At 43.9% G+C, this 16839-nt stretch overlaps 1 protein-coding gene across 5 annotated transcripts in view; it reads left to right on the top strand.

Annotated features, from left to right (window-relative positions):
* Positions 1 to 16839, top strand: part of FRAS1 (Fraser extracellular matrix complex subunit 1) — a 409483-nt gene that overhangs the window by 157680 nt on the left and 234964 nt on the right. For all 5 annotated transcript variants that reach the window (XM_082726544.1, XM_082726546.1, XM_082726545.1 and 2 more), the window contains exons 4-6: positions 748 to 840; positions 8689 to 8848; positions 11465 to 11598. In XM_082726544.1, the coding sequence (XP_082582670.1) occupies positions 748 to 840; positions 8689 to 8848; positions 11465 to 11598 (387 nt within the window). The remainder of the gene's footprint in view (positions 1 to 747; positions 841 to 8688; positions 8849 to 11464; positions 11599 to 16839) is intronic.

Genomic DNA, 16839 nt, shown 5'->3' with positions numbered 1-16839 from the left:
TCCACGGTGGCAAATGGATGGTTGGTTAACCTGACAGCTTCCCCATAAATCCTGGGGTGTCATGTGGTAGCCCGTTCCCATGATAGTATCACATCTTGATAGGAAACACTATTGGAATTACAGAAGGCTTGAACAACAATGTAGATCTTTATTGGAGTCCAGGAATTCTACCCGGCTCCCCACAGTACATGTGATACCCCACAACAATGCTGTTTCCTCTCCTAGCTTTGTCCTTCAGTCCCCTGCCCCATGTGCCTGGCTACTCTGTCTAGTAAAAGCAAACATCAGAACTTGAGCTCCCTGCCTGCCGGGTGCATCAGACCTTCCTAGGACAGCTAGAGCACCTGCCAGCTCTCCGGCCACCCCACCCCCCCACCCCCTGGCCCCATGTCTTCTCAGCAGAGGGAAACAACCCCTTCAGGGAGACACAGCCCTTCTCCTTACCCTAATTTCTTTTCTTGTGTGGCACTCAGAAGGAGCATTGCTAGTGAACAACATTCCCTTCCTTATTGTATGTGGAAAGGTGTAGAGAATTTTCAAGGAAATTACTTTCACAAAAGGGTTCATTTTGACTCTGAGAAAAGCTTGAGAGAGAGAATCTTTTTGTCAATTTATTTGGTTTACCCTGTCTCTTGTCACGTGGAAACGCATGAAACGTAGTGAATCTGAGATGACTTGGGGTCCGGAGAGCCATCGTGGGGGTGTTTGCCGCCGCCATCTTACTCTGAGCTGTTTTTAAATGCTCAGGGAGAAGTGCTTCAAATAGCGGCCAACCGGTGCTGCCCTGAGTGCGTGTTGAGGACTCCTGGATCTTGCCGCCATGAAGAGAAAATCTACGCGGTAAGTGTATTCTGACCCGGTGTTGATTCTGTGCCTTTGGGTCATTGGGCTAAAGAGAAAGCTGAATGCGGCACTTGTGTTGGGAAGAGAGGTTTTCTTTTCTTTTCTTCTTTTTTTTTTTTGTCTGGGCCGCAGAGGACCTGAAAGTCATTTGACTTTCTATGAGCATTTGGGTTTCTTGAATAAGGTTTAAACAGTTCTACTTATTCCATAGGTCCTACGTAAATATTTGTAGATTGAATTTGTGTCTGTATAAAGAGTAGTTTGAGAATGCTGATGTTGAAGAAGTCGTGATGCTGAATAATTAGGCACCACCTCGTCTGTGTGTACCACATGTTTTTTTTCATTCGATAGTTACTGACAACCCCGAGTGGATAGAGCAGATATTATTACTCCTGTATCGAAGATAAAAGCGTTGACTTGAAGAGAGCTTAAGGTACTCACCCAGTGTCATATTACTAATAAGTGGTATAACTTGGCCTAACAGCCAGAAATGTCCGTAGGCATGGCCCAATGTCCCCTAAGAAGCCAAATGCTCATCTACCCATTTAGAACCACAGTACTAGAAATCAGTCCTAAAGTTTCTTGATTATACTTTCTCATTCCAGACCCTTTAGAACTTATTTACAGACGTGAAGAACCAATTAAAAAGTACCATTGCAGCGTTTGTAGCAGGAACTATGAAAATGGAGTGGGCACAGTTCATCTCTGCTCATGCCTCAGTGTTACCCAGAGGCAGCTGGTGAAGTTGAATGTGGTGGAAAGAGGTTCTTTGCTTTAATCCTCATCTTCCACCTGATACAAAACTCTCCCTAGGTTAGTGCCCCTGCCCATCTAGGTTAACGGGATTGGATATACCCACTCTAGGCTGCTATTCAGTGAGTGTCCCTAAAACTCGGTGAGCCTAGTGTACTTTCCCCATGGGACAGGACCATCTCCCTTGAGCCACTGAGAAAGCCACTCTTTCAGTCCTGCACAATGTGTTGCTGACAGATAGATCCCAGGCAGGATGTATGCTGGGAACGTCTTCAGCCCACGTATCACCCTTTGCTGCACAGCGCCGTCTGTGTCATGAAGAGTGGTGTGCACCGCACGTGCCACTGAAGAGGATCCTCGGTGGGTGGTAAGTGCTGTCGAGCACACGGACAGCAGCAGTGATGCCAGGCCATAAGGATCTGAATAGGGATGTGGTTTCAAGTCAAAGTCACCGAGCTGCGTCTCTCAGATAAAGGAGTTCACAGGATCCAAAATAAGGTCAAGGGACAATCAGACATCTGAAGTAAATGGAATACGAGGGACATGGAAAATCCAAATTCAATAAATCTTTGCACTCTAGTGCCATTCATCATTTGTTCTCTTGTGTCGTATTTGTGCACATGTGCCATCTTCTTATCTTGGCTTAAGGCGCTTGAGAACACGGACAGTATTTTCTGCCTCTTTGCAGTGATCTTGCCTCTCGCCTCACCAGGCGCTTAGCACTGCACTTTTCCTGGAGGAGGTGGTCAGTAAACACCAGTCACTGGAGGACCCACACGGCAAGCAAATGCCTTCTCCAGCTTATCTCTATCCTTGTTCCAACGGCATGTTGGTCATTGACCTGACCAACGACCTATTTAGCGGGATCGTTCTAGGACCACAGGTCTTCTGGTGGATTAGTTAAGAAATGAAATCGGCTTGGTATCCAGCTTTTTCTGGAAGAGTTTCTTTCCCCCACGTCCCCCCGCCCCATTCTGCTGTAAGACATCATCACATGGAAAGCTGTAAGCTGGGTGAGAACATAGCCATGTGTCGGTTCCCCATATGCAACTTTCAAAATGTTCTCCTCAGAAAATGGTGTATTTCTGGGACTTGATGTAAGTGAGAAAAGGCTGAATTTCAGGAACTATATTCTGAAGGAAAAATTCTCTAGTGGTCTATTTCTTCAAATAAAGATAGAAGAATGATTTTTTTTTTTAAGTCAAGACAAAAACTCATCTAATTTTAGTCTTAGTAAAGTCAAAATCATCGCGTTTCTCATCTTCCTGCCCTTCCTTCCTCTCTTACTTTTGTCGCTTCCCCTAGAGTCTTTTCAAAGTCTTCTTACTTATTTTCTTGCATGGTTTAAATACTTTTCTGAGTTTGCTCTGAATCTCACCGTGTCTCTTCTATCACTAGGGTTTTCCCTGAGTCTTGGAGAGTTTGTTTTGGGTTTTTTTGGTGTTTTTTTTTTTTTTTTTTTTTTTGTGGGTTTTCTTTTTTGCCCCTTTCAGCTCGTTGGGAAGCCACCCAGAGCACTTTTCCTCTCTCCCTGAACCGCAGTCATCTGGTCTTTAGCCTCTGGCTTGCCTCCTCCATAGGGCAGGCCATGGAGACCCTCTCCCTGTAGCTACAGAACAGCCTGGTGTTTTAAGAGCTTCACGTTGGTGATCCAAGGTGAAACCTTTCCCCTAAGAGAGGGCTTTACAAGAGGCCTTAGCATAGAGTGAGTGTGGTGAGGAGGGGGGGAATTAGTTGAGGTGAGACTGTCTCCAGAGAACAGGGTCGAAGCAAGGGAAAGTCAAGGATGAGTCCAGCACGGGGCCGTTTTAATGACTCAGCGTCGCCTCACCAGAGGGCTGCCTTGGCTTGCAGGGTCCACAGCATCTTATACAACCGGCCTTCTAACAAGTCTTGACAAGTCCCAACACCTTCCCCGGAGTGGGGAAAATGCTTGAGGCTTTTGGCCAACTCCTGGTTATTTGAGAGTCTTACATGGGCTTATTACAACCACCATTTAGGGGACTACTTCCTCCATGACCTCCCCAAAGCTCTCCCTTCAAATTACTGTTTGGATCGCTGCCCAGCCTTGCCAACCATTCAGGGAGACAAGCCTGAAATATGTTTTCCTAAAAGAGTGCTGGAGAGTCTTTCCCTATTCTTCTCCCCACAAATGAGCTTGTGGAAGGGAGGGAACAGGATCATCCGTCCCCTTCCTTTCCCTCTTTGGTAATTTAATCCCGTCACCAGATAATGTCAGGTCTGAGAAGATCGTGCTGGAAGATTCCCTGAAAAAGAAAGCGGCAGGTGGAGATGCCCTGGTGCCCGTATCCGACGGGACAGAGGAGCACGGAGAGGTCAGCTCGCTCTGCCTGTGTGGGAGGCGAAAAGGAGCCCGGATTTATGTGTGTGAAGGAGGAAATGAATATCGCATTCCACAGCCTCGTTCTCTTCAAAGCGGAGGATGTAATTATAATATGCACAGAACATTCCCAGGTAGTTAGTATTCTGGGTCTATAACTTCATAACAGGAACAAATTATATGAAGAAAAATTATTTTATTGTTCTGTCAGCAAGCCAGGCAAATACTTTATGACCTTATCGTTCCTTTGGACTTATGTCAACAGCCAGGCCGACTTCTTCGCTGGCTGCGCAGGAGAATACATGGAAGATGTTGTCTGCAGAATGCGCTTTTGTCCCATGTCAAAATCTCATCTTTTCTGAAGGTATTAATGAGGTTAAGATGACGCAGCCAAAACCAGGTCTGGGAGCGCTACTTTGTGTGTCTGTTATTCCTTGACTTTACGAAGCTCTCTTCGCTGCTACAGTGTTTATAAAAAATAAAGCTTTTGTCAATAGGTGTAGAGAACTCTAGGAAATTGTATATATATTATATATTCAGTTATTACTATTATATTAAAATTTTATATAGATAGATCGATCAGATATATAGATACCAACTTGTGCCAAATCCGCTACCCCTTAATCTCTAGTCGTCTTCTGCTGAGAGCGGTGTCAGCGGGGACTTCCATGACTTTTTCCCAAAAGAGAGCAAATTGTCTCCATCACTCCGTGTGCTTTGGACCGTCATCTGATCTTCTTCTGTGGCTTTGACATCAAGCATTGGAGACTCCCTACCCAGTGTTCATTGTTATTTCCATAATTTTCAAGCTTATTGTGAAGGAGAAATCTCCTGCCTCATTTTATGTCTCTTGAGTTACATAATAGATTCACATCATTAGCTTGAAGAGACCAAAGAGAAAACCCACACAGCCCTCTCATTTTACAGATGAAAAAATTTGGGTGATTGACAGGTTGTTATTGTAATTAATTTTTGTGGTCTCTGTCTGAAAGGTGGTGTGACTGCAAATGCTTAAGAAACAACTGTTAGTGTTTCTGAGTAGCAAGAGAACAAGCTCTTGTTTTAATGAAGTGAAATGTCGAGATGCTTAGAAGCAACCTCCTAACTTGTAGTAAATAGAATAGAGAAGTTCACTTCAAGTTATTTTATAGGCAGCCTTCATGTTTTACTTTATTTAAGACATATAAATGATTTATTTGATATTTTAAACAGTAATTTGCTTTCTGGTGACCAAAGTAAAAATATGCTTATGGTGAAAATTCAAAAAATTAAAAAGTGTACAAGCAGAAAAAAAATCACTGGTAATTTCCAAACTTTGAAATTTATTCTTACTGTTCCCTCAGTTTTTTGGAGAAGGGGTGGCAGTGGAGATGGATAGGTGGGTAGAGATCTATGTTCTGACATAATTGTTGTGATGCTGCGTGTACAGTTTATGTCTCACTTTCTAATTTAACATTGTGAATGGTTCCCTGGCATACCGTTGGAGAACATGATCTCTTATTATTAGGTATTTAGTAGCTTCTAATTTTCATGAAAATATTTCCGATTTTGCTATAAAGAACAATGAGATGAAATTCCTTTTATTTAAACTTATTTTGTGTGTTATCATTGATCATTTTCTTCAGATAACTTTTTAAAAGTGAATTTAGTAGGCCAAAGCAGCTAAAGATTTTGAGTATTGGGGCTAGGTCATCTGTGGTCACTAAAATTCAATTTTAAGTTGTCTGTGTCTGATGAGGGATGCAGTGGGAGTGACACAGGTAGTGCAACCTCTTCTCAAGGATGCTGACCTCGGGCAAGCCCCACGTGGCTGAGCGTTCCAGATGCTTCTCCAGGAGAAAATCCCACCCCACTGTAGCTTCACCAGCACTACTATGAATTTTAAAAATTTCCCTATATCCGACATTAAAAAGTATTACCCAGTTTTACTTTAACTAATATTTCTTTGCAATTAATAATGTTAAATAATCTATAAGCTTATTTTTTTCCATTGGGTTTTTTTCTTATTGCTTATAAATGCTTTTGCATAATAGTTTCACTCTCATTAATATAATTTGCAATTTGTATCGGTTGGTCATTTGCCTCTAATTTTATGTAAAATGTATTTTTGACAGAATTTTAAAATTTTAACTCATTAAATCATAGGAAACTATCAAGTTTCCTCTTATAGTTTCTTTCTTTGCTTTTATGCTTAGGCTTTTCAAAGTATAAAGGTCAATTGCTCCCTATCTTCTATTAGCCAATATATTATTAGCAAGTTGTGGCCTTGCCCATCTATATGCTGTACTGAATTTGGAATTTTGTATTTAACTTAGCAGAAGTAAAAATTGATGCTAGAGGACTTGGTCTTGGTATTATGTCCGTTTCTACAGTTACAACTGGCACAGAGGTGTGAAAGGAGGAGGAAGGCCATGAACTCGATGCAGTGGAAAGAGGAGAGAGGATTGAGCACCCTCTACCTGCCGCCCACCTCTGCCCCTTGCTTACTCTTTAACAAACGACCTCATTTAATCCTTTTAATAACCCAGCGAAGGGGGTACTGTCATACCATTTCAGTTTTTCACACCAGGAAGCTGAGATTTAGAAAGGTTAAGTCAATGCAAGTAGGTGCAGCCACTTTGGAGAACAGTGTGGAGATTCCTCAAGAAACTAAAAACAGAGCTTCCCTATGACCCTTCCATTGCACTCCTGGGTATTTACCCCAAAGATACAGATGCAGTGAAAAGAAGGGCCATCTGTACCCCAATGTTTATAGCAGCAATGGCCACAGTCACCAAACTGTGGAAAGAACCAAGATACCCTTCAACGGACGAATGGATAAGGAAGATGTGGTCCATACACACTATGGAGTATGATGCCTCCATCAGAAAGGATGAATACCCAACTTTTGTAGCAAAACGGACGGGACTGGAGGAGATTATGCTGAGTGAAATAAGTCAAGCAGAGAGAGTCAGTTATCATATGGTTTCACTTATTTGTGGAGCATAACAAATAGCATGGAGGACATGGGGAGATGGAGAGGAGAAGGGAGTTGAGGGAAATTGGAAGGGGAGGTGAACCATGAGAGACTATGGACTCTGAAAAACAATCTGAAGGGTTTGAAGGGGCGGGGGGTGGGAGGTTGGGGGAGCCAGGTTGTGGGTATTAGAGAGGGCACGGATTGCCTGGAGCACTGGGTGTGGTGCAGAAACAATGAATACTGCTATGCTGAAAATTAAAAAAAAAAAAAATAAAGCTTGAGAATATAATAACATTTAAAAAAAAAAAAAGGTTAAGTCACTCGCTCATGGTTCCCACGGCAGGGAGGGCAGAGCTGGGAGTCTCCAAGGAGACCCTCAGTTCTTCTGACTGCGTGGACACTTGTATTATTGTTCTCTTGTGCTCCAAGAAGTCTGAGTAGAAGAAAGTAATCTCCGTGATAGTGAGGTGAGGACGCAGCAAATAACTGATAACTGTGACTACCGATTACTCCCTCATCATCATCATAGTACAGGTTATGAGTAATTCCAAAATGCCAGACACGGCGTGCTTGCAGCCGGCTGTAATTTGCAGAATAAAGGGGGTACTGACTTGTGTGGGTGAGACAGAGTCCTTTTGTGTGTGAAAGAGATGAATCACTACTCTGGAAGACGGCTTGAGGAGAAGCAAGAGGGCATTCATTTTCTTTGTTTCTCAGTCACAGTTGTAATCCCCAGATTGTATTTTGGTGATTGAGCACTAGGAATGTGTGATTTTTTTAATAGAAATTTATGTATGATATGGGCTGAATCAGCCATCATCATAGGCCACATTTGGTAGAGGCAGAGGATAGCAGTTTCCAATATTTAAGAAAATGTTATAGGTGGAAAATTTCATTCATTAAGCTTATTTTCCCCTGTTATGTCTCATAAAAGGCCACCATTATTCCATTCTGCCATTGAGGACATAACATAATTTGCCGTCTACTGCCCTACGTGGACAACACATTTGAGGCTTTTTACATCCAGGGTTCACCCCCCTCTTACTCTGCATCACATTTGACATGAAGCGTCTCAATATTTTTGGAACTCCGTCAGTCCTATAGCTCAAAGCCTGCGTCTGCCCATCACGGGTACAATGCTAGCTTTCAGCCTGCAGTGGACCAGCCACATTCTGTGTGTGTGTGGGGGGGGGGGTCTCTGAGCTGGCTCTGCAGTTGGTGGGAGACCTGGCCGGCTGGCCTGCTTTCCCCCGGGACCAGATCATTGGAGCAGGAGAGAGTTGGCGGGGAGGGAAAGAGGCATATGGGAACGAACCAGGGTAAAAAGTAAAGGCAGAAAGAAAGAGAAAGAGGAGGAAAGAAGGGGAGAGGAGAGAAGAAAAAGAGAGGCAGGGAGGGAGGAAGAGGAACAGAGCGAGAGCTCTTAAAAACAACACGACCATTACACAGAATCCAGTAAATACATATATGCGTGTGAATCTTTTAGGCTTTCTAGAGTTTTTTTAAATGATGGGGGTCACAGTCCTTTTTATTTTCTTTTTGTGTTTTTCTGAAAACTCCAAATATAATCTCAAGCAGGCTAAGAAGAAAAGAAAAGAAAATTCGGTTTTTTAATTGGCCTCTGTCTGACTTGGAACATTGTAAACCCTGGTCTTAGCCTTGTAAGCCTAGAGCCTTCTTCCGTCTCTCCCGAGCACCGTCCTTGACGTGTGTTAGAGGTTTGTTTCTGTTTGTCAAATGAAAGCTGTCGTCTGACAATAAACCCTTTTCCTTCTTGTCCCCCGACCGCCAGCACGGGACAGAGTGGACCTCGTCCCCGTGCAGCGTGTGCTCCTGTACGCACGGCCGAGTCCGCTGCAGCCCCCAGCCGTGCCCCCCGCGGTCGTGCGGACAGCAGGAGCTGGAGTTCATCCCGGAAGGAAGCTGCTGCCCCGTGTGTGTGGGCCCTGGGAGTGAGTACCAACTTGTAGAAAGAGGCTCGCTTTGCCTTGGAAGTTCACCTGCTGACAGCCCAACTTTTCTCCTTCTTGCTCAGTCGGGGTCGAAGATCCCTAACCCCGGTCCTTATGGGAAGCAGGTTGGAGCCTTGCCCTTGGCAGAAGCAATGAGGCAGAGAGTGAGGTTGGAACACACCTTTAAGCTCTGGTCCAGATTTGGGGTTCTGCAAGGCTCTGACTTACTTATTTTGCGCTGGCCTGATGCGTCCCTTGGCCTTTGTAGCTCCCAAGAAGGAAGGGAGGAGGGATACGTTCTTTGATGGGATTCCGTAAGGCCAAGGTCGTTCCCTCTTCCTCTTGGCAGAGACAGAATGAACAAATCGCTTCTCCAGGTAGCATCACTAACACCACTTCTGCCGGCTGGTCTTTGAGATGACATCACATCTTTCTCTAAGACACGCAGAGCAGGCAGCGGGTCTTTCATTGGTCTCTGTGGCATGGTCACTGTGGAGATTACACCCACCTACACACCGCAGCCCCAGCCAGCCAGCCAGGGGCACCCTTCCAGGCCCTTCCTTGGACCATGCTTGGTCCACGGACTCCTTTTATTACATTTCAGGGATATAGTTCCCTTCCATTTTTATAACTGAGAAGTAGATCCCTCACGATAAATACAAATTATGATTATTGCTGCGTTACCTCCTCTCCCAGCATATGAAGACTAAAATTATTCTTTTATTTAATACTACCTGGAAGCCAAACTCTACTTTTGCCTTTTCCTTTTATTGTTTTAATTAAGGAATTTTATTTTTTCCTTATTTTTGTTATTTTTGAGGGAGGAACGACATAGGGAGGGGCAGAGGGCGAGAGAGAATCTCAAGCAGGTTCCACACCCAGCCTGGAGCCCAGCGCGACACCGGTGTTGATCTCAAAACCCTGAGATCAGGAACTGAGCCGAAATCAGGAGTCGGATGCTTAACCGTTGGAGTCACCCAGGCCCCTCTGCCTTTTCATCTAACAAGACCCTGGTTTCTTCCTGATCCCCAGTTATTTCATCCCTGGTGTTCCTTTACTCTGGAGAACAAGTACAAGGATTAAGAAGTTTGCACTGGAAATGATGAAAATATCGTGCTTGCGTCACGCATTTCAGATGTCACCCGCGCAAGAGGACTGACAGCTGCTTTGGGCCAAAGAACGCTGCAGCTAAAAATACGTTTTATTTGACACACAGACAGAGATCACAAGTAGGCAGAGAGGCAGGCAGAGAGAGAGAGGAGGAAGCAGGCTCCCTGCTGAGCAGAGAGCCCGATGCGGGGCTCGATCCCAGGACCCTGAGATCATGAGCTGAGCCGAGGGCAGATGCTTAACCCAATGAGCCACCCAGGCGCCCCACTCTCTTAAAAATCCTTGAACAACAGATTTCGGGGGTGGCAAGCTGGCTGTCTGGGATGGTGGGACCCTTTCTTGCCCTGTAAGAGGTCTTCTCCTTGGCCTCCGTCCTGCCGGTTGGCACTCAGGTGCATGCAGTCTCCTAACCCCTGCTTCGGGGTCCCCGCTTGTGGCTGCGGGCTGGCAGCCTTCCCTGTGATGTGAAATGTTGGGGTCTGAGAGTGAATGGTCAAGGGAATTCTTGAGGGATCTTCAGTGCAAAAAAAGGTACTTTTTTTTTTTTTTTTTTTTTTAAAGCATGGGAAGGGGCTGTGGGCAGTAAGCTCCTCCGGGGTCGCCTGGGGGGCCGGATTATATACTTTCAGGTTGGGAGGGGTCAGGGATAGCAGAAGTCTGTAAGGAATTGGAAGTGAGGTTTCCAGGACCTTGAAGGGCTAGCTGCTGTTGGGAAGAGGTCATTTACTACTGTCGAGTAAAACCTTAGCCACGAGACCCTTCAGATGTGGAGCAGTTCGCTGTGTGCTTGGAGGATGATTGCTAACACATATCTAAGGCAGCGAAGATAAAGTTTCTGAAGGGATTTTTGTATGTTAAAGAAGACTTACAGAATCCTGGAACTGGGGCTAACTGCCTTTTGCCTCTAGCAGAGTATTAACGTGGAGGCAGCTGAGTTCCTGGAGGAAAGTCATCCTGCCTGTCTTAAGTACTTGTCAATGGGCTGCAAAAAATTCATGTTTTTCCTGTGTTCTTTGGCCTTTGTTCTCCACAGCAGCTGGTGTGGGTTTGGGAGCCAGTGGCTACGAGCCCATCTCAGGAAGGCAAGGAGGCAGTGGGCTTGGGACCGATGCATGAACTGAGACTCCCCGGCACAGTTACGTCGCCTCACCAGACGTCACTTAGAAAACTCAGACAGAAGATTACTAAGAGCTCCATACGGTGGGGGTGGCTGGGTGGCTGAGTCAGTGAAGCGTCCAACTCCTGATTTCAACTCAGTTCATATCCCAGGTCAGATCCCAGGGTTATGGGATCGAGCCCCTCTTTGGGCTCCATGCTGAATGTGGGATGGGCTTGGGATTCTCTCTCCCCCAGCCCCCACCTTAAAGAACTCCATACAGAGACTGCAGAGTTTTAATCCCCAACCAGAGGGCCTTATAGGACTGCACTGTCCACACCCACGCAGTCCACCCTGGGATCAGGGTGTGCAGTCAGTCCCCAATAATCCTTGTTTTTCTGACCTTCCAGAACCTTGTTCCTATGAAGACCATGTATTTCAGGATGGGGAAGACTGGCCTTTGAGTCGGTGTGCCAAATGTGTGTGTCGAAATGGGGTCGTCCAGTGCTTCACAGCTCAGTGTCAACCTCTGTTTTGTAACCAGGTAAGGAAGACCGCCTCCGAATGGATCCTTGCTGGACTGTTAACTTCACTGTTTGGGGACTTGGGGCCTCCTCTGAGGTGGTCAGCTTCTGAGGTTGAGAGTCCTAGGGAGAAGACACAAAGGCTGTTTTGTTGTCCTTATACTTCCAGAGACCACCACTGACATTTCTTTTACCCTCAGAAGCTGCAGGTAGACCTAATTACCAGCCATTTAAGCTAAGTGTTACGTAATGAACGTGAGCCTTGGGGGGGTCCATGCAAAGAAGCCACCAGCTCCAGCTGCAGATGTTGCAAAAATGTCGAGTTGAACATCTGGAAAAGTCCGTGATATGATCAGGTCTTGTTTCTCGAGGCATAGGTATCGTATTGAAGACATACGGATGCCTTTGAACATGATTATCCAGACGTACACTTTCTAATCCTTAGAACGATTCAAATTATTTGGATTTTCTCTGGGGAGCTTTAAAAAATCATGGATTTTGTTCTTTTAAAGTTTATCAGATTTTCAAAATATTAGACTCTTCACAGAAACTTCAAGGAGAAAATCAATGGCAAATAACTGTGGGATACGTGGTATTTTGCAGTTTCTGACTCTTCCAGGGATTCTATGGATGTTCCTTGGCAGTTGATAGATAACCATGAAAGGAGTTTGCCTCCAGTCGAAAATAGCTCATTTTTGATCTAAGGAAAAGCTGGAAGCCAACATTCAGTTGATACAGAGCAGTACTTTGTGTCAAATAAAACAAAATCAATAACAGGGCACATTGTGACAATTGGGCAATATTTTTAAAGGTAGACAAAAGGCAATTAGACAGGAAATGCTAAATGCCAAATAAAGGGAAATGCGCCTGATTGAAAGACGAGATTGTATCACCCGCACGACCGCAGTGACGGCATGCGTGTCACATCGCCCCACGCATCACCAAGTCTTCGCCCAGCACCGAGATTACAGATGAGCTTCCCGGGGGAGCTGCACCGCATCTCACATGGAGGTGCGGGGCCGTTTTGACGTAGCACTTTCCAGGATTCCGTCCCCTTGTGTATGACGGGCGGTTGAGCAGTTTGCCTCGATTGCGGTAAGGAAAGTGGAGGAGGCGCGGAGGAAACACCCCTTTGTGCACCTTTTGCTTTAAATCGTTGAAACCCGAGCAGACTTCATGTGAGGGGTTAGATATTGGAGTAATTGAAAGTACTAGTTTCCATTCTTAGAAGCATTATATATAGTGGGGCGCCTGGGTGGCTCAGTCAGTGAAGCCTAGGACCCTTGATTTCAGCTCAGATCACGTCTCAGGGTCGTGGGATCCAGCCCTGTATCCGGCTGCACGCTCAGCTGGGAATCTGCTGGAGACTCTCTCCCTCTGCCCTCCCCACCCCTGCACATGCATGCTCTCTCTCTCTCTCAAACAAATCTTTTTAAAAAAATAAAAACCCTATGAGCTCTAGCTTCAACCATTACATCACATAGAGTCTGCATTGAAATATACATAATTAATTTAAAAAGGTGAAATTTGGCACCGTACTTTAGAGCTAGTTGATAGGTAAGCATTCTGAAGTCTTGAAAATAGGTTGATTTTAATCACTCTTATGCTAAGTTTATATTTCTGCCATGACATATTAAAAAAAAAAAAACAACTCTCAGATTACTTAGAAATATTTTTCTTGATTTAATATCATTAGTAAATATTGGATGTTCTGATGGTATAAAGGGGCATTAAAAATTTAGGCTTTTGATGGAAACACCATTACCACTGTCTGTCATCTACCATCATGTCTGTCCTCATCATCACCACATTTTTGGCATTTATTATATGCCAGTCATTAATTTTCAGAGCTCTGTAATTCTCATCACAATCCTATGAAGAGCTATTATTATCATCCCTCTTGCCAGTACCTAAAACTGAGGTATGGCGAGCATAAGTGACATGGGTGACACACCACAGTTAGGAAGCCTCAGTGCTTCTCACCTGGGTTCGGCACCACAACCTCAAGAGACCACACCTGACTCAGCCTTTAACCATTGTGTTAAGTGGCCTTCCAAAAAGAGTTACAAAGCATTATCTATACTAACAATCACAGAAGGGCAGTTGCTACAGCACTGGACACGTTTGAAGTCTTTTGTATGCATCAACTCATTAAATATTAAAAACACGCAAGTTCATCAGGAGAAATTATTTCCAGGTCTTGAGCTCTAGAAAAAAAACGATTTTTAATGTAAGAGGTTTTTAATTTTTTTCCTCTTAAATTGTAAAAGGAATCTGTACTTACTAAGGAAAGTTTGGAAAAGGCAGAAAAGCAGAAAATGATTATTTATATTCCTATCCTTCAAAAACACCGTAATAGATTCTTTTGGTAATATGTTTCAATTTTTTTATAGGCAAATGTGAATATATTTGTTTTTTCATAGTTATAATCACATTTTAGATGTTGGTGATAATCTCTGACAAAAGGAGAAATTTCTTTTTTTTTTTTTTTTAAAGATTTTATTTACTTATTTAACAGAGAGTGAGAGAGAGAGATCACAAGTAGGCAGAGAGGCAGGCAGAGAGAGAAGGGGAAGCAGGCTCCCTGTTGAGCAGAGATCCCGATGCGGGGCTCGATCCCAGGACCCTGGGATCATGACCTGAGCCGAAGGTAGAGGCTTTAACCCACTGAGCCATGCAGGCACCCCGAGGATGTTTCTTTATCTTTATAAATGAGACACTTTTTAAGGATATTTCTAGGTGAGAAATTTGTCTAGAATATGGGATAGCCTTTTCAGGTTTTCTTCAGTTATGGCTTTAATGTCATTGTATTCATTCCAATTATTCTCATTCCTCAGAAACACTTACGATGACTCTTAAATTGCTCCCCTCACTCCCCTCATTACCAATCATGGCCCATCTCATCGTTTCTCACTTTGTATCTTTCCTCGTCATATGGAGAGAGCTTCTCGAGTTTGTATTTACTGCTTCTAGTATTGATTTTAATTTGACCATTTCACTTTTTCTTTTAATTCTTCCTTCTTTTTCCTCTCATTGGTTCATCTGTTTATTTTGGTTCTAACCCTTATTCTTTCTTTATTCTTGCTTCTGTTTAATAAAGACCACATTTTCATGCATCTTACTGAAGTTGCAGAATAACTTTCAAGTCTTCTCTTAGATCCTGTAATAGGTAGCATTCAGGTGTCTGTCTGCTCTTTCTCTGAATCTTTAGAACATTTTTGTTTTGCTCACTCTTCAGCTTTTTTCCCCAAGCTCCTTTCCTTCTGTTTACTCATCCTTGGTCAAGAGAAATCCGTACCCATGCTTGAAAGCTGCAGGGTGAATGCCCTGCCCTGGCTAACTCCCCTGCTCGGATCCACAGGCAGAGGCTAAGGTTCATGTCTCCTTGTCTGAGGGGCTGGTGGGTTTTCAGTCAGGGTAGCTCTACTGTGTAGACATGGGATCTTTCCCGGCCTCCCCTGACCAACCCCCCTACGTTTTGAGTCTGGTTTGTACCAATGCACAGGCTCTCTCCTGTCTCGGTGACCGTGGGCTTTACCACTTGAGGAATCGTCCTATTCCCCTACTTTTTATCACTCCCTCTACCTTCTTCAACATACATACTTCCCACTCTTTTTTTCTTTCTTTTCTTTTTTTACATTATGGGCTCTGATTAGATGTAGAAAGAAAGATATTAGGGGAAGTGAGGGCCAGCACCTGACCGCCTCAAACAGGAGTGGCCACACACGGGAGGGACGGCTCTGGGTTGTGTTTGATATAGAAAGGCAGAGAGTCGGGCAGAATGATGGTCCTTATATCTATTTAGGTTTACACAGCAAAGAAGATTGTGAAAATTAGACATGCATTGAAATCACTGCATCAGCAAAGAAAGGCCACGGAACGTCTTCTGTTCAGTGGGACTTCCTGGTAGCAGTGGTTGAAGGATGGCTGTTTTAATTTTTGGTGTGAAGTTTTCCTCTCTTTCTAGATCTGCAGAGGTATCACAGTAGGAAAATATTTTGTCAAGGGCTGTTAGCCATAATACACCATGAAATTTTTATCATAAATATGTTTATGTAAGGAATTTGAAAAACCATAATTAAATATATCCTTAATGGTAGCTCTACTTCAAATTGTAATAACACTAACCATATTTTTTTAAATCCAATTCCTGTGATGACTGAGGGTTCTATATTAGACCTGGGGTGGGCAGACTTTTTCTGTAAAGAGCCACTTAGTGAATATTTTCAGCTCCGTGTGCCATTCGGTTGAAACAACTGCTCAGCTCTGTCAACGTAGCACAAAACCAGCTGTCGATAATATGTAAATGAGCGAGTGTGGCTTATTCCAATAAAGCTTATGGAAACAGGTGTTAGGCTGGATTTGGCCCGTGGTCTGTAGTTGACTGGCCCCTGTACAGACTATACATCTGGAAGAGCGGATCTGCATAGCCCCGAACGATAGGATTCAGATATATGACAGCAACACAATGCAGTGTGAAACGTCTTTCCCATTTTTCGGACCCACTGTGCCGTTCATCATCTTGTTTGCATCTCCTGTCTTGCTTTTCGTCCCCAGCCCAGGTGAGTTCTCGCCTCAGTCAGGCAGTTCTCCTCTAGCCTGGCATGTTTTCTTTAGAAATGCTTTCCCCTCCTGCCATGGTGATCTGGATGGGTGAATAAAGATGCTATTTCCATCAATAAAATATATAATTAGGTATTGCCAGTAAGGATTGGAAAGCTTGATTTTCCTTCTGCCAATATTGCTACAAAGTAATCCGTTCTTCCCCCGCGCTCTCGAGTTTGACTCTGCCACTGTGCTTGGGTCTAGTCCCTGCTAGTTCCGACCGACTGACACTCACTCTATGCCGAGTCAAGATTTGTGATCATTGCATCTGTTCCCTGTGTACCAACCATTTATGAGCTCATTTGCTTATTACAGTAACATTACCAGATAGTATGACATCAGATATGCCTTTATTTTACTTTCTCACTGAAATTTCATTAAGCTGAAGAGTTCTGAGGTTGAGAGATTTCAATGCATGTCCAGTTTTCACATATTCTGTTAAACATCAATGGCCATAATATTTTCCATATAGAAGAATAAAGAAATAAAATAACCTAAAGCAAGAATACAGTTGTCAGTTTAATCCCAGTGATTCAGTTGTTTGAAATAAATCCCTATTACATAGTAATGCTTTACTCTAAACATACATCATCAGGTTAAAGAACTACTGAAGTAGGACTCGAACTGTCCGAGAAAAATTGAAACTCTTTGACCCC

The sequence above is a fragment of the Mustela nivalis genome (genome assembly GCF_964662115.1).
Source record: "Mustela nivalis genome assembly, chromosome: 4".
Classification (NCBI taxonomy): domain Eukaryota; kingdom Metazoa; phylum Chordata; class Mammalia; order Carnivora; family Mustelidae; genus Mustela; species Mustela nivalis.
This window is presented reverse-complemented; position numbering and strand designations above follow the sequence as displayed.